This window comes from Phacochoerus africanus, chromosome 5, assembly GCF_016906955.1.
Source record: "Phacochoerus africanus isolate WHEZ1 chromosome 5, ROS_Pafr_v1, whole genome shotgun sequence".
Lineage (NCBI taxonomy): Eukaryota > Metazoa > Chordata > Mammalia > Artiodactyla > Suidae > Phacochoerus > Phacochoerus africanus.
The window spans coordinates 50,258,985-50,283,142 of record NC_062548.1 but is presented as its reverse complement, the minus strand read 5'-3'; the positions used below and the strand labels follow the sequence as shown (position 1 = coordinate 50,283,142).

At 40.8% G+C, this 24,158-nt stretch overlaps 1 protein-coding gene across 1 annotated transcript; it reads left to right on the top strand.

The window, feature by feature from the left end:
- On the top strand, positions 1-22,733 carry LOC125128432 (uncharacterized). The gene is made up of 3 exons (XM_047782785.1): positions 1-36; positions 989-1,731; positions 22,620-22,733. Exons 1-2 carry the CDS (start codon positions 1-3, stop codon positions 1,712-1,714), a joined length of 762 nt encoding a protein of 253 aa, XP_047638741.1. The 3' UTR covers positions 1,715-1,731; positions 22,620-22,733.
- Positions 22,734-24,158: the final 1,425 nt, after the last annotated feature.

Here is a 24,158-nt window from a genome sequence, read left to right as displayed (position 1 = left end):
ATGCCCGGGTGTAACTCCGCCCTACATCCAGGCTGGGTCAGCTCACTGCTGCTTACCTGGCCTGTGCTTCTCCAGGCAGCTTCCAGCGCTAAACTACCCACCAGCTCTCCACCAAGTAAACCCTACCTGGCCCTTTCATTTAAATACAGGTGGGGACCCAGTAAGCGAATTTATACTCCTTTGTTCATGGCCCCTGCTTCCCCTTTTGTGTATATCATCTCTCTCCTCCTTCCCTGCTTCCTGAAAGTCCTTGAAAGGCTTTGTACCCACGACCTATGGAGGTTTCCAGATTCCTAGGGGTTGAATCTGAGGTGTAGCCACCAGCCTACGCCCCAACTCACAGCAATTCCAGCTCCTGAACACACTGAGTGAGGCCAGGGATTGAACCTGTGTCCTCACAGATGCTAGTCAGATTCGTTTCTGCTGAGCCTCGGCAGGAACTCCATTTTTTTCCCCCCAAGCTATGGGCTTTAATTCCCCAGGATTCTCTCAACCCTCTGCTGATTGGTACTCCAGCTGTACTTAAGCCTGGTTTGTGTGCACAGTAGGAGAGAGTGAGATGGGTAGGTCTGGTCACTTGGCCTTTTTCATAAAAATGTGTGTTGTCTATTTTTTTTGGAAGTTCAGTTATATGAATTGAATGCTCATCTGTAGAACACTTATGGAAAACAGCTTTTAGACCAACTTAATTTTTTTCCCATTTATTTATTTTTGTGAAGTTGCGGAAAAAGAGGAAGACAGAGCACGCAGGGGAGCTGAGCCAGGGCCGACCACCTCAGAGTGCCAAGAGCTGGAGGTGCAGTGGCTGCAGCTCCAGCCTCAGAGCCTGCGCTTCCAAGAGGCCAGGGCTGCATTGAGAGGGAGGCGGAGGGAGGAGGGAGAAGGGAGGAGAGAGGGGAACTGGGGCGGGAGGGAGTGTCGAGTCCAGTCCAGGTTTTGCCGGCAGTACCCCTGGCAGCCATTCAAAGCTCCTGCCCCTGCTGGCTAGGCAGCAGAGGTGGTGGTGCTGGCAGAGGCGGCGCAGCTGAGGCAGCAGAGGTGGGCGAGGCAGAGGCGGGCGCGGCAGAGGCGGGCACGGCAGAGGTGGTGGAGGCGGCGGCAGAGGCGGGCGTGGCGGCAGTGGCAGAGGCAGGCACCGCAGAGGCGGCGGCGGCAGAGGCGGTTAGGGCGGCTGCTGCCGTGGCAGAGGCGGGATCCTCAGAGGCGTGCGTGGTGGCGGCTGCTGTGGCAGAGGCGGGATCTGTGGGGGCAGCAGAGAAGGGTGTTGCAGAGGCGCCTGAGCCGGGATGTAGAGGCAGCTGCCGAGGCGGTGGTGGAGGTGGTGAGAGCAGGAGCCGGAGTGGGAGCCGAGGGAGAACCAGTGGCAGGACCTTGTTCCCCGAAGCCCGGCCCTGCATCCCAACCCTGCCCAGCCTGCGCCCAGCCATGTGTGCGGCCTGCTGAGTCCGGGCGCCTCAGGCTGCGCCCTCCGCCAGCGGCGCCCTGCTTCCCGCGGGTGATTAGGTGCCTTTTGTTGTTTTTTAATTTGAGCCATGGGAGAGGGAGGAGGGGCAGCTGCTGCAGGCTCACCCCGCCTCCGGCCGGCTGTGGCAGCATGACTCTGGCCTGGTCCCCAGGCACCGCCTGTGGCGCGGTTGGAGCGGAGCGCACAGCGGAGGCTGTGCCCAGAGAGGAGCGCAGCTCTCCCGCCCCACCCTGCCGCAACAGCGGCTAGGGCGACTCTGCGAGCCGGTAGGTGTCCGGCCACAACTCTCCCCCGACCCCCACCCAGGCTGGCTCACTCCGCCTCCCTGCCTACTTCCCCTTCCCTGCCTACCTCCCTCTCCTCCCCCGGGGCCTGGTGCATGGCCAGGGCCAGAGTTCAGCAGAACGTTTGGCGGCCTGGGCTCCCCCAAAGTTCAGGTGTGAAGAACCGGGGACAGGAAAGGAGGGGTCTGGGTTTGGGTGGGGCAGGGGGGGCAGAGGGCGCAGGAGGCTGGGAGCCCAAGCTCCGGGGATCATTCGGTGGCCTCTGCTGTACTTCAGCCTCCCCAAGCCGCAGTCAGCTCGGTTGCATATCACTGAGTTGAGACAAAAAGAGGGGTTTTAGGGGCGGGGAGGGCGGCTTGGGCACCATGGATTGGGGCTGGGGCTCTGCCTGTGGGCTACTGTCCCCTCCCCAGGTCCTGGAGCCTCTCAATTTTTTTTTTAATGAGGAGGAGCTGCTGGATTGTAAAATCATATTCCTCTCTCTCAAAGAAGAATTGTATTTGTAACATGGTTTGAAGCAAGCAAAGGGTATAGTTACTGCAAAATTTAAAAATTGGTTATAACATGCATATTTGGATAATAACACACCATTTAGGAAGATTGAATTCATGTACTGCAGATATTCAATTACCATGAAGCAGTACTAGAACCCCAGTTCCTCACTTAATTACAGTATTTAGTTCTGAATTCCAGACACCATGACTTTGAGAAGAATCTTCCATTTCTCTAGCATGGAAGGTTCAACTCTACAAGTTTTCCCAGTGATATTTCTTGAGATTTACTCTACCTTTTAGGATCCTTTTACCTTATTTCAAAGAAAGAAGAAAAAGTTACCTGGAGAAAATATAAAGATAATGTAAAATGACACTCATTAGCCAGTGGCTTACAGTATGCTTGTCATAGGCCTTCCTTCACATTTAAATACTGAACAGTCTTTCCTTCTTCCTTTGATAAGGAACATATACCTTGCATTTTGAAGGAGGCATGTTATATTACTCTGGTAATAAAATAAATTTACCTTAATACAAAACACTTTTTTGGAATTCTCTTATGGTGCAGTGGGTTAAGAAGCTGGCACTGTCACTGCAGTGCCTTAGGTCACTGCTGTGGCAGTGGTTTTATCCCTGGCCCAGGAGTTTACACATGTTGTGGGTGTGGCCAAAACAAAAACAAAAATAAAAACAAAAGAGAACCAACCCCCCCCAACCCCCAAAACCTCTTTTTCTCCTTTCATTCAGATCAAATCTAGTTTCATGTATATTCATAACAAATGATGTTTGATATATATCATAGAATAGCAATGAAAAACCGAGACTCCTTTGAGATCCTAATTAAATATATGGAGAGATTCATTCTCTTCTCTTCCACTTTGGAAGTGTGTGGAACTCATTGGACAAGTTGGTTCTGTGCAGCTTTTCTTCTTTTAGGGCCACACCTGCAGAAGGTGGAGGTTCCCAGGTTAGAGGTTGAATCAGAGATAGAGCTGCCAGCCTCCCAAAGCCAAAGCCAATGGGATCAAACCCATGTCCTCATGGATAGTGGTCAGACTCATTTCCACTCACCCCCAACAGGAACTCCCTTTGGCAGCTTTCTAGGAGCATCTAAGAGTCACAGTTTTGTGCTTCCACAACCAGCTGTCTCTGTTTTCATCCGCCTGTCTTTATTCATTGTTGAGCATGCACCTCCTTGATACACTCGCTATCTAGACATAAAATATGACAAGATAAATCATCGATGTGTATTTTCTCCTCCATTTTATCATGAGTTGTATTTCCTTTTCTCATTGGAATCAACTTTTGGCATTTCTTAAAGGAGAGTCTTTTGACAAAAAAGTGAATTATTTATAGGCTGCTGAGAGAGAGAGGATTTTGCCCTCACTTAGCTGAAGATACAATTCCAAATCATGAATGACAGATCCCATAGTAGCATCTGTTGTCTTGACGTGGTCTTTATTTTCATTTTCCTCTTGGGCACATGGGAATGAGCATGGCAAGTGTGCTTCTGATTTTTGTTTTGTTTTTTCTTACCTTATGTGAAAAATCAAAGTCTAGTTTTCTTGTCCATTAAAACACATTTTTTTCTTTCAAGTTGGAGATGGTTTGTAAGAAGACTCTTTGGGGGACTCAAGAAACAATTGTTTTAAAGTATAAGTTTACTTAGAATAGATTTACAAGGAGATCCTGCTGAATAGCATTGAGAATTTTGTCTAGATACTCATGTTGCAACAGAACAAAGGATGGGGAAAAAAATGTAATTGTAATGTATACATGTAAGGATAACTTGATCCCCTTGCTGTACAGTGGGAAAATAAAAAAATAAATAAAAAATAAAGTATAAGTAAATGTTGCAAAATTACAAAGCAGATATCATTTCACAAAATGAAACAAAATGAGGAATTTTTAGAACAGTCCAGTAAATTCTATATATTCATCCTGCTAAACCCAATCAAATCATACCATTAAATTAGCAGAATTTACAAAATTGGACATTTATTTGACTGAGCTTTAGAGGACAGACAAGGGTCAACTAATAACTACCCTCTTAATGAGCTAAGAAAACAGGTTCCAGTGAGTCCGAATAAACAAATTCAGAGGTGTCTGACTCAGTGGCATTACACAAACCTTTTCCAAATGTAGCCATTGTTGTAATGAACCTCTCTACAACCTAATTCATGGTTTAAGCTGTGTGAACAGCAAACATAATTTTTTCCATCATGTAGGCCTCTTGAAGTACTTTAGGATTTAGTTCTTCACTAAAAAAATAATATAAGGGTTATATTAATGATCTCTAGAGTCTTACTCCAGGGTCTTGCCAATATTCCCCCAAACTGTGAGGATCCCCTATTGTGCACTCTCAGGGAAATGCAGCATGGTTCTGTCCTTGTTTGACTCTTCAGTGAGTCATGCACTAAGAGGCAGCGCTTTCAATAAAAAGAAAAGGCCCTCAGACTTGATTTTGTAGTCTGCTCTTCAGAAAGGCCATTTTATAGATATGGTCACTCAGCCCATCCCTTCCCTTCCCTCTACTGGAGGGAGGTTCCTGGTATTACTTTTTAACTATGGCTGATGATAAGTCAGTCAGTAGGAAATATATGGGTACATCCATTTTCTCCCACTGCTATAACCCATGAACAATGGAATTGACTAACTTCAAAGCTTAATGTACTCTTCTTGAAAGTCTCTTTATACTTGAATCATTTGATAGAAGAGATTTATCGTGAGCATGCAGAGTAGATAATGTGCAAGAAGTGACACATCCATTGTTAACAATGTCCCATGAAAATTGCAGAGTACACAATGCCTTAAAAGAACATGATTAAAGAGGGAAAAAAAATCTTTGGAATTCAGATGACTCCTGGAAAATTCACGGACTCCTTTAGTATTGCCATCTCTCTTCTCTTTGGTTACTATTTGCATAAAAGAGCTTTTCCCTTCTTTTTGCTTTTAACCTATTTGTGTTTAGATCTAAAGTGAGTTTCTTGTAGACAGTCCGTAGTTGGATCATATACTTTAAAAAAAAATCCTTCTGCCAATTCTGACTTTTGGTTAGAAAGTTTAATCCACTTAATGTAAGGTGATTACTATTAGGGATTTACTTCTGTCATTTTGCTATTGGTTTTTTATATGCCTTATAGTTTTTTGTCCCTCTTTTTCTGCATTACTGCTTTCTTTGGTGTTTAGTTGGGTTTTTGATTTTGTTAGTCTTTTGAGGGCTACACCCATGGCATATGGATGTTCCCAGGCTAGGGTTCTAATCGGAGCTGTAGCTGCTGGCCTATGCCATAGCTACAGCAATGCAAGATCCGAGCTGCATCTGTGACTTACACCACAGCTCATGGCAATGCTGGATCCTTAACCCACTGAGCAAGGCCAGGGATCGAACCCGCAACCTCATGGTTCCTATTCAGATTTGTTTCTGCTGCGCCATGACGGGACACCTAAGTGGATTTTTTTTTTTTTTTTTTGGTGAGGAAATACTTACTTTTTTCCCCTCATTTCCTTTTCTATATATTCTTTAGATATTTTGCTTGTGACTTTTGCACAAATTACATTTGCCATTTTTAAGTTCTAAGATGAATTTATTCCAGTTTAACTTCAGGAACAAACAAAATTTTTGCTCCTTTAATGACTCTGTCTCCACCCCTTTTAGTTGTTGAAGTTACAAAATTGTATCTTTATAGATAATATGCTAAACATATAAAATGGTATGATGTTTACTGCATTAGTGTCTTCAGTTATGTAGAAGAGTGCATGTGGGGTTACCAACCAAAGTTACAATCATACTGCCTTTTAGACTAATACTTTGTTTAAAGCATCCTAGTCTCAAATCCTGTCGGAAACAAAAAAGTGAAGTTCCACATCATCATTCCACACCATCGTTACAAGGATGCTAGCGTTTATAATTGTTCACTTATTTTCCTTTCCTAAGATCTTTATTTCCTCCTATGGCTTTAGGTTGCTGCCTAGTATTCTTTCAAGTCAAACGGCATGACTCCCTGTAGCATTTCTTGCAGTTAAGTATTGAGTTCCCTGAGCTTTTGTTTATTTCAGAATGTCTTAATCTCTCCCTCATTTTTGAAGAACAGTTTTGCCTGAAAGAAGGATTCTTGGTTGACGGTTTTTCCTTTTTCTTTTCTCTTCTTTTTTTATGCTTTGATTATACTAGCTCACTGCCTTCTGGCCTCTGAAGTTTCTGATGCGAAGTCTGCTGATAATCTTACTAAGGACTCCTTGGATGTGCTCAGTCCCTTCTCTCTCGATGCTTTCAAAATACTCTTTCTCTCTTGGCCTTTTGACAGGTTGAGCATGCTGTGTTCCAGTGGGGATCTCTTTAAGTTCATTCTACATGCAATTACTTGTTTCTTGGATGGTTATGATGATGTCTTTCATCAAATTTTGCAAGTTTTCAGCTATTATGTCTTCAACTAATCTTTGTCCCTTTATTTCTTCTTCTGGGACTCCCACCAGGAGGAATATATTGGGCAGCTTTATGGTATCTCACAGATCTCGTAGGCTTTCCTTGCTTTTCTATAATCTCTCTTTTTTTCTGTCTCTTCCTCAGACCAGATAATTTCCATTCCCTTATTTTTGAATTCACCGATGCTTTCATCTGCCTGCTCAAAATCACCTTTGAATCCTTCCAGTAAGTTTTAAATTTTAATGATGGTACTTTTCAGTTCCTGATTTCTTTTTCAGGTTTTCTATCTTATTTACATGTACATTTTATGCGTATGTTACTTTCTTGACTTTCTCTGTACCTTTTAGTTTTTTGAACATCTTTAAGATAACTGTTTTCAAGTATTTGTCTAGAAGATCTGTCATTACATCTTTCCAAGGGACAGTGTCTGTGGGTTTATTATTTTCCTTTGCATGAGTCATATATATCTGGTTTTGTTTTGTTTTGTTTGCATGCATGGTGTTTTTTTTTTTTTTTGGTTGAAAAGTGGATATTTAAATCAAGTAATGTGGTAACTCTGGGAATCAGATCCTCCCCCTTCCCCAGAGTGTGTGTGTGTGTGTGTGTGTGTGTGTGTGTGTTAGAACCTTTTAGTCTGTCTCTGTGCTGGGGACAGCAGCTTGAGGGTAAATATAAGGTCTCTTCAAGTCTTTCCTGAGTCCATACCTTATCTTGGGGTTGTGTAGTGACTTTCGTATTTTCCTCATATATGTAATTGCTTTTTACTCTCCTAGTCTTCAATGTCTGTCTCGCCAAAGGGGAAGAGTAGAACAAAGAGGAGGAAAAGGCACCATCCCTCTAAATCTCATGGATGTCACTTCAGCCAGAGAGAGAGGGGCTTTCCACCATGAGGTGAGGGGAACAACCACAGTCACTGCCTGTCTCTTTGTCTGCACTCTGTGATAAGAAGCAGCAATCAGCACTCAGCAGAGATTTCCAATATTTGGAGAACAGGGTCCTTTTTGCCCACCATGGCTCCTGCAAGCTGCGTTCCAACTGCTCAGGAAACATGTAAACTGCTGTCTGCCCTGAGCAGGGGAGTAGGAGATGGGTACTTGCTACTGTGCTAGGAGCTGAAATTGACCCAAATTAACCACAATGTATTGTGGGAGTCTTCCCCTAGAGGCTGCAAGCCTTCAATAGACTCCAGAGTTCCTAGTTAGTTGCATTAGACAGATTCTGCCAGTGTAAATGTTTTCTAGGTGGGGAGACCAATTCCTAGTGCTTCCTCCTCTGCTATCTTTCTAGAATCCTCCTACATAATATACTTTTAAACTTTATTTCAAAGAAATTAATAAGTTCTCACTGTATATTTACTCATAGACCCTGTGTTCCATCTAAATATATTATGATACAATTTTATTTTATTTTATTTTATTTTATTTTATTTTTTGGTCTTTTTGCCATTTCTTGGGCTGCTCCTGTGGCATATGGAGGTTCCCAGGGTAGGGATCGAATTGGAGCTGTGGCTGCCGGCCTCCACCAGAGCCACAGCAATGCAGGATCTGAGCCTACACCACAGCTCATGGCAACCAATGCAGGATCCTCAACCCACTGAGCAAGGCCAGGGATTGAACCTGCAACCTCATGGTTCCTAGTCGGATTCATTAACCACTGAGCCACGAGGGGAACTCCCATTATGATACAAATTTAAAACAACACTATAACTGCAAATACATGGTAATGCAAATCTCAGTTTAAAAATATCACTGTTTATTATGACCAGAACCTTTTAAGAATTTTAATGTTAACCTTTACACTTCAGAGATTTGATGATTAGAAAAAAAAAATCAAATAAATATGCTTCTGCTTTGCATGTTTGTGCTGACATCTGCAGCCCATTGAAGTATCTCCTCTTTCCCCATTTCTGCTCGCAAAATGCTATGTGGACCTTGGTGTGGGGCATAGGGTCCCTCAAATGATGTCAGAGACTCCCCCCTCCCCCAGGGTCCACACACAGCATCCTTCACATATGGTGGCTGACCTGAGTGCTGCAAGCAGCAGCTGGCTCTGTGCTTGCAGAGGCACAGTTTCCAGACACGCAAGTGAAAAGTCAGAGTCATGGACTTTATGCTCCAAGGGAGCCTCTCACTTCAGTGTCCGTGCTTTCTTGTGTCGTTCAACCTGGCAGTCAATGTCGAGTGGTACCCTTCCAGGAAGAAAAGGCCAAGGCCATTTTTCCAGCACTTAGTTCAAAACCCTGCCTGCCCTCTCAGTCTTTTTCAGGACTTGATTGGACAATAAAGCAATAAAGACCTCCTTTCTGCTAGTTTGTAAATGTTCAGTGTTCATCCCACATTGAGGACAAAGAGCATGTACATCTTTTAATCAAAGGGGATTTGGCTAATAACCTGATGCCTTCAGTTCCTGAAAAGGACTTTGTGTGCCCTTCTTTCCATACACTTTTCACAATGAGGAGAGAACAAGTAATTAGCCTGGATTGGGTCTAACACAACTTTTCCTAGAGATGAGACTAGGGGCCAGAAATGCCTCCTGCTTCTTTTTCAAAATCAAACACCTATAACATTTTGGATTCTTCCCTTTAGATTGTCTCAACATGTTGCTGTGTTTTTCCCCAGCTCCATCTGGGCTTACAGCTTCAATATTTACTGAAATTATTAAAATCTTTCCAGTTGGTCTCCCAGAGGAACAATTATCCACAATATGAATTTACATAGATAAAGATGATCACTATGAAACGCAGCTTGCATAAAACCCTGTCCTGTTTCAGGAGCTCTCACACCTTGGGGTATGTCTCTTGGGTCAAGTTCAGACCCTTCTGTTTGAGTTCTAGAACCTCCCACAGTCTGTGCCCCCTGTGCATCCCAGAGCCACATTGTGACTGATTCAGGAGCCTGAGCTCAAAAGAAGACCAGAAACCTAGTTAAGAGTGGCTAAAGCAGTCCTTCAATCAGTCGTGAAATGATAGGAAAAGGAAACTCATATTCTGAAAAAGAAAGGAAAACAAAGAGTAAAAGTGTGAGTAAATAAAATACAAATATCCTTCTGGCCTTGAGTTCCTAACTTGTATTTGCAGATTGAAGCAAAAATTACTACCTTGTCTGAGAAGGTTTTCAGTGTATATAGTTGCACTATTTAAAGCAAATTATCAAGTGGGAAGGGTAAGCTACCTCCACTTCCTGTGTTCCAGTGCCCACACCACAGAACTACAATAAGCTATGTAAGATGCCATCCCCAGAGGAACAGCCAAAACATCTATACAAATGATACATTTAAAACCAATAGAGAACATACAGGTGCATGTATCTTTTTCAAGGAACATTTGGTCAGGATATATGCCCCAGAGTGGGATTGCTAGCTGTGCAATAGAAAATTGACAGAACACTATGGAGTTCCCAGGGAAGCTCAGTGGGGAACCTAGACTAGCATCCATGAGGATGTGGGGTCGATCCCTGGCCTCACTCGGTGGGTTAAGGATCTGGAGTTGCTGTGAGCTGTTGTGTAGGTCACAGATGTGGCTCAGATCCCATGTTGCTGTGGCTGTGGTGTAGGCCAGCAGCTGCAGCTCCGATTAGACCCCTAGCCTGGGAAACTCTATATGCCACAGGTGCAACTCTAAAAGACGTAAAAGAAAGAAAATTGATGGAACACTCTAAACCAACTCTATCAAAACAATATAGATAAAAACAATATAGACAAGCAAAAATGGAATTTTAAAAAATGTTCCTTCTCTTAGTAAAGGTGGGTTCTCCGTTCTTGAAGACAGAATCAGCCAGACCAAGAACTATGGCATTAATTGACTCAAAGGGCCATGTCTATATATCCCAAGAGGTTGGAATTCCTGTTGTGGCACAGCGGAAATGAATCCAACTAGGAACCATGAGGTTTTGGGTTCGATCCCTGGCCTCACTCAGTGGGTTAAGTGTTGCCGTGAGCTGTGGTGTAGGTTGCAGATACTTCTCGGATCTGGCGTGGCTATGGCTATATGGTGTAGGCTGGCAGCTATAGCTCCAAATAGACCCCTAGGCTCAAAAAAGTAAATAAATAAATAAATAAATAAATATCCCAAGAGGTCAATCGCACCAAACAAGCTTGAAGCTATTGGGTTCCATCAAAGTTGTACATGCACTCCTTAGAGTAAAATAAAAAACCCTCCTTGTACAATAAAGTTTTCACCCACAGGAATATTTTGATAGTATTAGTATTTTCTAAATCAATAAAACCAGATATAATTAAGGTCTACATTACCTTAAATTTATGACCAAAGCTTGCTTTAAAAAAAATGAAACACATACTTGCTTTTTGGTAGATTTGACATTCACCCTTTGTTAATATGATCCCTTATTCAATAAGTTCTTTTTTGTGATGTAGCTTGATAGCTCTCAACCAGTTATAAATTGGAGGGAATGCAAGGAAAGACATTTGGAAGCCAGTAGGATTAGGGATGTTGAAGAATGTCATAACTGGGTGCCTTGAAAACATCATACAATTCAGTCATCCAACATTGTCACAGTGGGGTTCTCTGGAAATAGATGCTGAGAAAGGCCTGGAGTGCCACATAGTTTTAAGACTCACTACCTAATGAAAGAGAAAAAAATACATGGATTGTCCTAGAAGTTAAAAGGATAAAACATTTAGAAATTATTGGTGTAAGCCACTGTTTATAGATGAAAAGAGCCACAATAATTACAATTACTTCACTGTTTATGGAAAATGGCCCATGACACAATTGAACATCTTTTCATAGTTCCTGGAATAACAGTGCAAATGTAGCAGATGTGTATCGAAACACATCTGATTTTTGTGTATACTTTGCACCTTCTTTTTTCATTTTTAAAAGTGTTACTGAATCATAGTTGATTTCCTGTTGTGATCATTTCTGCTGTACGACCGAGTAATTCAGTTATATTTGTACACACATCCAATCTTTTTCAGATTCTTTTTCCATATGGTGTACCACAGAATATTGGATAGATTTCCCTGTGCTATACAGCAGGTCCTCATTGGCCTGTCATTTCATATACCACAGTGTGCATGTGCCAGTTTGGAGTTCCTGCTGTGGTGCAATGTGTTATGAATCCATCTGCAGTGTTTCTGGTTGCTGCAGAGGCATGGATTTGATCCCTAGCTAGCAGAGTAGATTGAAGGATTTGGTGTTCAATTTCTGATCCAGAAACTTCCCTATGCAGTGGGTGTGGCCCTAACAACAAAGAGACAAACCGTGTGTTCTGCAACTTGATTGGATTTATTAGTTCTAATAGCTTTCTTGTGGATTCTTTGGGATACTCTCTGTATTAGATGATTTCATTTGCAAAAGAGATAGTTTGGGCTCTTTCTATTTGGGATGCAGACCAGTAGTTCTGGTTAGAACTTCCAGTAGAATGTTAAATAACAGCAGAGGAAGTGGGCATTCTTGCCTTTGTTCTTTATTCTGGGGGGACAGATTTCAGTCCCCCATCATTGATGATAATGTTAACTGTGAAGTTTTTATAAATATGTTTACGATGTTGAGGAATTCCCAGATTTCTGTGATTTTTTTTAAATCAAGAAACAGTGTTTGGATTTTTGTCAAGTGCCTTTTCTACATCAACTGAGGTAATCATGTGTTTTTTTTCCCCTCGTACTGTTAAGTGACATATTACATTGACTGATATTCTTATGTTGAACCACTCTTGCATTGCTATTTGGTCATAGTAAATAGCTATATAAAAATGCTACTGGATACAATTTACTGATATTTTGTTGAGGATTTTTGCATCTATCTTCATGAAGGCTATGTATCTGTGATTTTATTTTTTGTGGTATCTTTTTCTCATTTTCATGTAAATTAATGTTGGACTCATAAAATTAGTTAGGAAGTATTCTCTCCTCTTCAGTGTTTTGGAAGAGTTTGCAAAAGATTGATTTTGTTTGTTTGTTTTTGTTACAACTGCATGTATGGAAATTCTCAGGCTGGGGTCCAATTGGAGCTGCAGCTGCCAGCCTACACCACAACCACAGCAATGCTGGATTGAAGCCACATCTGTGACATATGCCACAGCTTGTGGCAATGCTAGATCCTTAACTGAGTGAGGCCAGGGATCGAACCTACATCCTCATGGACACTATGTCGGGTTCTCAGCCTGCTGAGCCACAGTGGGAGCTCTGAGAAGAATGCATATTAATTTTTCTTGAAATGTTTAGTAGAATTCTCTGGTAAAGCCACCTGTTCCTGGACTTTTCTTTGTTGGAAGGTTTTGGACTAGTGATTTGATCTTTATACTTTTTATATGTCTGTTGAGGTTTTCTATTTCTTTGTGAGTTGGTTTAGAGCATTTGTATTTCAAGAAGTTTGTCCATTTTTCTAATGGTCATCTAATTTTTCAGCTTATCATTGTTCATGGTATCCTTTGATAATTCCTTTTCACCCCTGTAAGGTTTATAGTAACACTTCCACCATTATTCTGACTTTAGTTAGTTGTGTCTTCTCTTTTTTTATTTTGTCAGTCTAGTTTATCAATTTTGCTTATGTTTTGAAAGAACCGTTATTACAAAATAATGGCTATAGTCCCTGTGTTGTACAGTATATCCCTGTTGTTTCTCTATTTTATACACATCGTAGTTCATATCTCTTAATCCCTTCCCCCTATCTTGCCCTTCTTCTCTTTCCTCTCCCCACCAGTAACCACTGGCTTATTTTCTGTATCTGTGAATCTGTTTCTGTTTTGTTATATACTTTTTTTTTTAGATCCACATATAAGTGACAACATAGAGCATCTTTCTTTCTCTGACTTGTCTTACTAAGCATAATACTCTCTAGGTCCACACACATGGTTGAAAATGAGTGGAGCCACAGTGGCAGCAATGCCAGATTCTTAACCACTAGGCCACCAAGGAGCTCCTCCTCATAAGATTTTAAAAATCTATTTTGTTTAATATTAGTATGGCCACTTCAGCCCTATTCAAATAGCTATTTATGTGAACTATTTTTTTCTATCCTTTTATGTTCGAATTTGTCTTTAGAAGTATTGTGAGTCTCTGATAGATAGTACATAGTTGGATCATGAACTTTTATTTATTCTGCCAGTCTGTGTATTTTTTATTAAAAAGTTCAACCCACTTCTACTTAAAGTAATTACTGATAAGGGGAGATTTACTTCTGTCATTTTGCAGAAAACCAATGTTTTCTGTATGCCTATTGTTATTTTGTCCTTCTTTTTTTCTGCATTACTACCTTATTTTTAGTTGACATTCTGTAGTGAATTGTTTTGCTTCTCTTCTCAATTCTGTATATATATATAGCCTATAGATATTTTCTTGGTGGTTACCATGGGAGTTTCATTTAATATCTCAAAGCTATAAAAATTGAATTTGAATTGATAAGAGTTTAACTTCAGTAACATACAAAACTCTAGTATACAGCTCCATCCTTACTTTCTGTTATTCATACCACAGATTACATCATTGTATATTATGTGCCCAATAATAATAGATGAATAATTTCTAATGCATTTGCTTTTTAATTGTTTTTTGTTTGCTTGCTTTTTGTCTTTTTCTAGGGCTGCACCCATGGCATATGGAGGTTCCCAGGCTAGGAGTCAAATCTGTGATGTAGCCCCTGGCCTGTGCCACAGCCACAGCCACGCCAGATCTGATCTGCTTCTGCAACCTACACCACAGTCCATGGCAATGCTGGATCCTTAACCCACTCAGCGAGGCCAAGAATCAAACCCACAACCTCACGGTTCCTAGTCAGATTCGTTAACTACTGAGCCACGACAGGAAGTCCTTTAATGCATTTGTATTTTAAATCTCTAGAATATAGAAAATCAGGCTACAAGCAAAATTACAGTAATAGTAGATTTCACAATTGCCTATGCATTTACTTTTACCCTAAATTTCTTTATGTGGCTTCAGGTTACTATCTTCCTTTTATTTCAGCCTGAGGGGCTCCCTTTAACATTTCCTAAGGGGAAGGTCTAGTCTTAGTAAACACCCTCACCTTTTCAAAAGCTTGGAATGTCATTTCTCCCTCATTTTTGATGGATAGTTTCATTGGATATGAAGTTGTCCATTGAGGATTTCCCATCGTGGCTCAGTGGTTAACGAATCCGACTAGGAACCACGAGGTTGCTGGTTCAATCCCTGGCCTTGCTCAGTGGGTTAAGCATTGCCATGAGTGGTGGTGTAGGTTGCAGATGCAATTTGGATCCCGAGTTGCTGTGGCTCTGGTGTAGGCCAGCGGCTACTGCTCCGATTAAGACCCCTAGCCTGGGAACGTCCATATGCCACCAGAGTGGCCTTAGAAAAGGCAAAAAGACAAAAAGACAAAACAAAAGTTGTCCATTGACATCCCCCCCCCTCCCTTAAGCGTATTGGTTGTATCAACCCACTGACTTCTGGCCTTCAGCGTTTCTGATGAGAAATTGACAGGTCATCTCTTTGGGAATCCCTTGTATGGGATGAGTCAGCCACTTCCCTCTTGCTCCTTTTAAGATTCTCTCCATCTTTGCCTTTCAATATTTTGATGAGAATGCATCTCAGTGTGAGCTTTTTGAGTTTCTTCAACTTGGTGTTTTTGAGCTTCTTGGATTTATAGATTCATTTATAGCCATTTCAGTTCTTTAAATTTGGGAAGTTTTCAGGAATTATTCATTTTGCTCCTTTCTCTCTCTCTTGCCCTGCTGACATTCCCACAATGCCTATGTTGGTCTACTTGATGATATTTCACAAGTGTCTTAGGCTCTGTTCATTTTTATTCATTCTTGCTTTTTTCTCTTAGACTTGATCGTTTCATTTGTTCTTTCTTTATGTGCACTGATTATTCTGCTTGCACAAATCTGCTTTGGACTCCTTTTGAGATACTTTTCATTTCAGTTGTTGGACTTTTCAGCTTCAACATTTCTTTTTTTAATTTTTTAATATTTTGTTTATTTTTTTACTCAAATGAATTTATCCCATCTGTAGTTGTACAATGATCATCACAATCTAATTTCACAGGATTTCCATCCCATAACCCAAGCACATCCCCCCACCCCCCAAACTGTCTCCTCCAGAGACTTTAAGTTTTTCAATGTCTGTGAGTCAGCATCTGTTCTACAAAGTTCCGTCTGTCCTTTTTTCAGATTCCACATGTCAGTGAAAGCATTGGATGTTGGTGTCTCATTGTATGGCTGAATTCACTTAGCATGATCGTTTCTAGGTCCATCCATGTTGCTAAAAATTCCAGTATTTCATTCCTTTTAATGGCTGAGTAACATTCCATTGTGTATATATACCACATCTTCTGGATCCACTCCTCTGTCGATGGACATTTAGGTTGTTTCCATGTCTTGGCTATTGCAAATAGTGCTGCAGTGAACATCAGAGTATATGTGTCCTTGCGAGGCATGGTTTTCTCTGGATAGATGCCCACAAGTGGGATTGCTGGACCAAAAGGTAGTTTTATGTTTAGTTTTCTGCGGAATCTCCATCCTGTTTTCCACAGTGGTTGCACCAACTTATAATCCCACCAGTGGTGTACTAGGGTTCCTTTTTCTCCACCCCCTCTCCAGCATTTACTGTTTGTAGACTTTTGGATGATGGCCATTCTGGCTGGTTATACCTCATAGTGGATTTGATGTGCATTTCTCTAATCATAAGTGATGTTGAACATCTTTTCATGTGTTTTTTGGCCATCTGTATGTCTTCTTTGGAGAACTGTCTGTTTAGATCTGCCCATTTTTTGATGGGGTTTGTTTTTTTGGTATGGAGTTGCACAAGGTGTTTATAAATTGTGGAGATGAATCCCTTGTCAGTTGATTCACTTGCAAAGATTTTATCCCATTCTTTTGTCTTTGTGGGTTGTCTTTTTGTTTTGTTGAGGGTTTCCTTTGCTGTGCAGAAACTTTGACGTTTGAGTAGGTCCCATTTGTTTATTTTTGTTTTAATTGTCAGTACTCTAAGAGGTGGATCTGAGAAGATGTTGCTGTCGTTTATGTCAGAGAGTGTTTGGCCTATGTTTTCCTCTAAGAGGTTTATAATATCTGGTCTTATATCTAGGTCTTTATTCCATTTGGAGTTTATTTTTGTGTATGGTGTTAGGGAGTGTTCTAATTTCATTCTTTTCCATATGGCTGTCCAGTTTTCCCAGCACCACTTATTGAACAAGCTGTCCTTTCTCCATTGTATATCTTTGCCTCTTTTGTCATAGATGAGTTGGCTGTAGGTGTGTGGGTTGAATTCTTGGCATTCTATCCTGTTCCACTGATCTATATTTCTGTCTTTGTGCCAGTACCATATGGTTTTGATGATTGTTGCTTTGTAGTATAGTTTGAAGTCTGGGAGCCTGATTCCTCAAGCTCCATGTTTCTTTTTCAGGGTGTCTTTGGCTATTCTGTGTCTTTTGTGCTTCCAGAAATACTTTAAAATATTTTGTTCGAGTTCTGTGAAAAATGTCCTTGGTAATTTGATAGGGATTGCATTGAATCTGTATATTGCCTTAGGTAGTATACTCATTTTGATAATATTAACTCTTCCAATCCACAAGTGTGGTATATTTTTCCATCTGTTTGTGTCCTCTTTGATTTCTTTCATCAGTGTCTTATAGTTTTCAGAGTACAGGTCTTTTGTCTCTTTAGGTAGGTTTACTCCTAGGTATTTTATTCTTTTGGATGTGATGGTAAATGGGACTGCTTCCCTAGTTTCTCTTTCTGGTCTTTCATTGTTAGTGTATGGAAACGCTGTTGATTTCTGCATATTAATTTTGTATCCGGCAACTTTGCCAAATTCATGGATGAGCTCTAAGAGTTTTCTGGTAGAGTCTTTAGGATTCTCTAGGTGTAGTATCATGTCATCTGCATACAGTGATAGTTTTACTTCTTCTTTTCCAATTTGGATTCCTTTGATTTCTTTTACTTCTCTGATTTCCATGGCTAGGACTTCCAAAATTCTGTTGAAGAGTCGTGGTGAGAGCGGACATCCTTGTCTTGTTCCTTATCTCAGCAGGAATTCTTTGAGCTTTTCACCATTGAGAATGATGTTGGCTGTGGGTTTGTCATATATGGCCTTTATTATGTTGAGGTAGGTTCCCACTCTGCCCCCTTTCTGAAGTGTTTTTGTCAGAAATGAGTGTCGGATTTTTTCAAAGGCTTTTTCCATGTCAATTGAGAGGATCTTATGGTTTTTGTTCTTCAGTTTGTTAATATGGTGTATCACACTTATGGATTTGCGGATATTGAAGAACTCTTGCATCCCTGGGATAAATCCCACTTGATCCTGATGTACAATCCTTGTAATGTATTGTTGGATGTGGTTTGCTAGTATTTTGTTGAGGATTTTTGCATTGATGTTTATCAGTGAAATTAGACTGTAGTTTTCTTTTTTTTGTGGTATCTTTGTCTGGTTTTGGTGTCAGGGTGATGGTGGCTTCGTTGAATGAGTTTAGGAGTATCCCTTCCTCTGCAATTTTTTGAAATAGTTTCAGAAGGAGAGGTGTTAGCACTTCTCTAAATGTTTGATAGAATTTGCCTGTGAAGCCATCTGGTCCTGGACGTTTGTTTGTTGGAAGTGTTTTAATCCCTGTTTCCATTTCAGTTCTTGTGATGTGTCCATTCATCATTTCTATTTCATCTTGGTTTAGTCTTGGAAGATTGTACTTTTCTAAGAATTTGTCCATTTCTTCTAGGTTTTCCGTTTTATTGGCGTAGAGTTGCATATAGTAGTCTCTTATGATCTTTTGTATTTCTGTGATGTCCATTGTTACTTCTCCTTTTTCATTTCTAATTGTATTGATTTGAGTCCTCTCTCTTTTTTTCTTGATAAGTCTGGCTTAGGTTTTATCAATGTTGTTGATCTTTTCAAAGAACCAGCTTTTCGTTTCATTGATCTTTTCTATGGTTTTTGTTTTTTCTAGTTCATGGATTTCTGCTCTGATCTTTATGATTTCTTTCCTTCTACTAACTTTAGGTCTTGTCTGTTCTTCTGTCTCAAGCTGCTTTAGATGTAAAGTTAGCTCATTTATTTGAGATTTTTCTTGTTTCCTGAGGTGAGCTTGTATTGCTCTAAACTCTCCTCTTAGAACAGCTTTTGGTGCATTCCATAGGTTTTGGAGAGTCATATCTTTGTTGTCATTTGCTTGTAGGTATTTTTTAATTTCCTCTTTGATTTCTTCAGTGATCCATTGGTTGTTTAGTAGCACGTTGTTGAGTCTCCACGGGTTTGTGTTTTTTGCAGATTTTTTTCTTGTTGTTGATTTCCAGTCATAGCAGTGTGGTCAGACAAGATGCTTGATATGATTTCTATTTTCTTAAAGTTACTGAGGTTGGATTTGTAGCCCAGGATGTGATCAATCTTAGAGAATGTTCCATGTGCACTTGAGAAGAATGTGCATTCTGTTGCTTTTGGATGGAATGTCCTATAAATATCTATGAAGTCCATCTGGTTTAATGCATCCTTCAGGGCCTGTGTTTCCTTATTGATTTTCTGTCTGGTTGATCTGTCCATTGCTGTAAGTGGGGTGTTAAAATCCCCAACTATGATTGTGTTATTGTTGATTTGTCCTTTTAAAGTTGTTAGCAGTTGCCTTATATATTGTGATGAACCTACGTTGGGAGAGTAGATAATTAAAATTGTTGTATCATCTTCTTGGATGGATCCTTTGATCATCATGTAATGACCTTCTTTGTCCCTTAAAATTTTCTTCATTTTAAAGTCTATTTTGTCTGGTACAAGAATTGCTACTGCAGCTTTCTTTTGCTCCCTGTTTGCAGGAAATATTTACTTCCATCCTCTGACTTTCAATTTGTACATGTCCCTAGAAGTGAAGTCAGTCTCTTGAAGACAGCATATGTATGGGTCTTGTTTTTGTATCCATTCAGCCAGTCTATGTCTTTTGGTTGGGGCGTTTATTCCATGAACACTTAAGGTACTTATTGATATGTATGTTCTTCTTGCCATTTGATTAATTGCTTTGGATTTGTTGTTGTTGCTCATTTTTCTTTCCTTCTTCTCTTGTTCTCTCCTCTTCTGGTTTGATGACTATCTTTCGTGTTGTATTTGAGTTGATTTTTCTTTGTGTATCAATTGTAGATTTTTGGTTTGCAGTTATTCTGAAGTGTTGCTATAAGAATCTGTAAGAATATGAGAATGTTTTAAGTTGTTCTATTAATTGCAAGTTCATCTCCAGGGTTCTGCATTTGTACCCACCTCTTCTCATGATTTCTGATTTTGGTGGTATAATTGTGCATGGATGATTTCATATCTTTACTGTATATATATACCTTTACTGGTGAGCCTTGTCATTTGTGGAATTTTTGTTTCCTGTTGCTGTCTTTTCTTTTCTGCCTAGAGAAGTTCCTTTAGTATTTGTTGTAAGGCTGGTTTAATGTTGCTGAATTCTCTCACATTATCTGTGAAGTTTTTTATTTCTCCTTCAAATCTGAATGAGAGCCTTGCTGGGTAGAGTCATCTTGGTTGGAGGATTTTTTCCTTTCATCCCGTGAAGTATATCACACCACTCCCTTCTGGCCTGCTGAGTTTCAGGTGAAAAATCTGCTGATAACCTTACTGGGATTCCCTTGTATGTTATGTGTTTCTTTTCCCTAGCTGCTTTCAAAATTTTCTCTTTGTCTTTAATTTTGGTCAGTTTGATGAATATGTGTCTCGGGGTGTTCCTCCTTGGATTTATTTTATATGGTACTCGTTGTGCTTCCTGGATTTGAGTGGGTGGTTCCTTTCCCATGTGAGGGAAGTTTTTGGCTATTATCTCTTGGAATATTTTTTCTGTCCCCTTCTCTCTCTCTTCTCCTTTGGGCACCCCATGATATGGATGTTGGTGTGGTTAACGTTGTCCCAGAAAGAGACTCTCCTCATCACTTAGCTGATTTTCTGGGGTTTTTCCTTTCTCCCTCGTCTGCGTTATTGTCCTCTGTCTTTTCATTTTTATAGGTTTTTGGTGTGGTGACCTTTTTACATATAATTGAGTTGTAGCCTCTCGTACTTCTGGTGGCTGCCCCCCTTGTGGCTGAAGTTGGTATGGGGGGCTCGCTGTAGGCTTCCTGATGGGAGGGGCTGATGCCTGCCCACTGGTAGGTGGAGCTGATTCTATCCCCTCTGGTGGGTGGGGCTTCTGGATGGGATTAGAGGCAGCTGTGTGCCAGGGGTTTTAGTAGCCTGTTTACTGAGGGGCAGGGGCTGTGATCCCACCTGGATTGTTGTTTGCCCTGGGGCTTCTCAGGCTGACTGACAGGTGGGGCTAGGATTTCCCAAAATGGCCCCCTCCAGAGAAAGGCATGGTGCTGAATATTCCTGAGAGCTTTGCTTCCAATGTCCTTCCCTCACAACAAGCCACATTCACCCCTGTTTTCCCAGGATGTCCTCCAAGAACTGCAATCAGGTGTGGCCCGGATTCCTATGGAGACTTTGCTTTGCCCTGGGACCCAGTGCGGGTGAAAGTCCATGTGTGCCTTTTAAGAATGGGGTCTCTGTTTCCCCCAGTCCCGTGGAGCTCCTGCACACAAGCCCCCTGGCCATCAATGCCAGATGCTCCAGGGGCTCTTTCTCCCAGTGCCAGATCCCAGCACATGAGGGTTTGATGTGGGGCTCAGAACTCTCCCTCCTGTAGGTGAGTCTCTGTGAACCAGTTAGTTTCCAGTCTGTGGGGCTTCCCACCTGGGAGGTATGGGGTTGTTTATATCATGAAATCGCCCCTCATAACTCTTGATGTGGCCTTCTCTTTGTCTTCTGGAGTAGGATATCTTTTTTAAGGTTTCCGGTCCATTTGAGTGAAGAGTGTGCAGCCTTTAGTTGTGAAATTTGTTGTTTTGGGGAGAGAAGTTGAGCTCCAGTCCTATTGCACCATTTTAATCCCCGTTTCAAAATTACTTTTTGGTGTTTTTGAAAATAATTTAACCTCTATTGACATTATTTTCTACATATTATTTTGCTATTTTTGTCCATGTCTTCCTTTAGCTCTTGGAGCATCTTTGAAATATTTGTTTTTAAGTCTTTGTCTAGTAATTTTTACATCTGGGCTTCCTCAGGTACATGTTCTGTTGATTTATTTTGCTGCTTCTTCTTTTTAAGGGCTTCAGGTGTAGCATATTGAAATTCCTGGGCTAGGGGTCAAATTGGGATATAACTACCGGCTTATGCCACAGCCACAGCAGTACCAGGTACAAGCCACATCTGTAACCCCCACCACAGCTCATAGCAACACCAGATTCTTAAGCTAATTAGTGAGGCCAGAGATCAAACCCACATCCTCATGGATACTAGTTGGGTTCTTTTCCACTGAGCCACAATGGGAACTCCTATTTTGCTTCTTTGAATCAGCTATACATTGCTGTTTTTTTGTATGCCTTGAGCCCTTTTATTTTTTAATTTTATTTATTTATTTATTGTTTTTTTTTTTTTTTTTTTTTTTGCCATTTCTAGGGCCACTCCCGGGGCATATGGAGGTTCCCAGGCTAGGGGTCAAATCGGAGCTGTAGCTGCCAGCCTGCACCAGAGCCACAGCAACTCAGGATCTGAGCCATGTCTGCAACCTATACCACAGCTCACGGCAATGCTGGATCCTTAACCCACTGAGCAAAGCCAGGGATCTAACCTGCAATCTCAGGGTTCCTAGTCAAATTCCTTAAAAATTCAAAAATATAAAATTACCTTATCCCAAATGTACTATACCACTGTTCCCATATTAGCCCTCTGTTCATTCTGATGGTACATGCTAAAGAAACCCTTCTATATGCCATGTAGCTCTAGATCTGGCTAAACTGCACTTGCCATTCAGATGGTAATAAAAAAAAGTCAAAAATTACACCATAGTGGTACTTTAATTTGTAATCTCCAGTTGGTTTTTGAAATTGTAAGTGTTCACCTGACTTTTTGAAGTCATGATGATTCACATGATTTTCTGCCTACCTATTCTATCATTTATTGAATGATGAGTCCTTATTTCCTACAATAACTGTGAATTTGTGTATTTCTCCTTTCAGATTGATCAGCTTCTGCCTCACCTATTTTGATGAGGATTCTCATAATGATAAAGATAACAATTCTTCTAGAATCTTACAGCCTGTCAAAACTGAATCAAGTAGAAACAGACCAACTGAACAGACCAATCACTAGAAATGAAATTGAAGAGGTCATAAAAACACTCCCTACAAATAAAAGTCCAGGACCAGATGGCTTCACAGGTGAATTTTATCAAACATATAAAGAGGAATTGGTGCCCATCCTCCTTAAACTCTTTCAAAAGGTTGAAGAAGAAGGAATACTCCCAAAGACATTCTATGATGCCACCATCACCCTCATTCCAAAACCAGACAGAGATACCACCAAAAAAGAAAACTATCGCCCAATATCATTGATGAATATAGATGCAAAAATTCTCAACAAAATCTTAGCCAACCGAATCCAACAACATATCAAAAAAATTATACACCATGACCAGGTTGGGTTCATCCCAGGTTCACAAGGATGGTTCAACATACGCAAATCAATCAGCATCATACACCACATTAACAAAAAAAAAGTCAAAAATCATATGATCATCTCAATAGACGCAGAAAAATCATTTGACAAAGTCCAACATCCATTCATGATCAAGACCCTCGCCAAAGTGGGTATAGAGGGAACATTCCTGAACATAATCAAAGCCATTTATGACAAACCCACAGCAAATATAATACTCAATGGGGAAAAACTGAAAGCCTTCTCACTCAAATCTGGAACAAGACAGGGATGCCCACTCTCACCACTGCTCTTCAACATAGTTTTGGAAGTCCTAGCCACAGCAATTAGACAAACAAAAGAAAGAAAAGGCATCCACATAGGAAGAGAAGAGATCAAACTGTCACTGTATGCAGACAACATGATACTATACATACAAAACCCTAAGGACTCAACCCAAAAACTCCTTGAACTGATTAATAAATTCAGCAAAGTAGCAGGATATAAGATTAAGATTCAGAAGTCAGTTGCATTTCTGTATACCAGCAATGAAATATTAGAAAAGGAATACAAAAATACAATACCTTTTAAAATGGCACCTCACAAAATCAAATACCTCGGAATACACCTGACCAAGGAGGTAAAGGACCTATATGCCGAGAACTATAAAACTTTAATCAAAGAAATCAAAGAAGATGGAAAGAAATGGAAAGAGATTCCATGTTCCTGGATTGGAAAAATCAATATTGTAAAAATGGCCATACTAACCAAAGCAATCTACAGATTCAATGCAATCCCTATCAAATTACCCATGACATTTTTCACAGAACTAGAACAAACAATCCAAACATTTATATGGAACCACAAAAGACCCAGAATTGCCAAAGTAATCCTGAGAAACAAAAACCAAGCAGGGGGCATAACTCTCCCAGACTTCAAGAAATACTACAAAGCCACAGTCATCAAAACAGTGTGGTACTGGTATCAAAACAGACAGACAGACCAATGGAACAGAATAGAGAACCCGGAAATAAGCCCTGACACCTATGGTCAATTAATCTTTGACAAGGGAGGCAAGAACA

What these genes read in the sequence shown, in the direction of transcription:
- LOC125128432 (XM_047782785.1), top strand. Translation starts at nt 1, where the DNA reads ATGCCCGGGTGTAACTCCGCCCTACATCCAGGCTGG. An exon ending in CCGCCCTACATCCAGGCTGG is followed by an intron (nt 37 to 988) that starts GTCAGCTCACTG and finishes CCTGCTGGCTAG; the next exon opens with GCAGCAGAGGTGGTGGTGCT.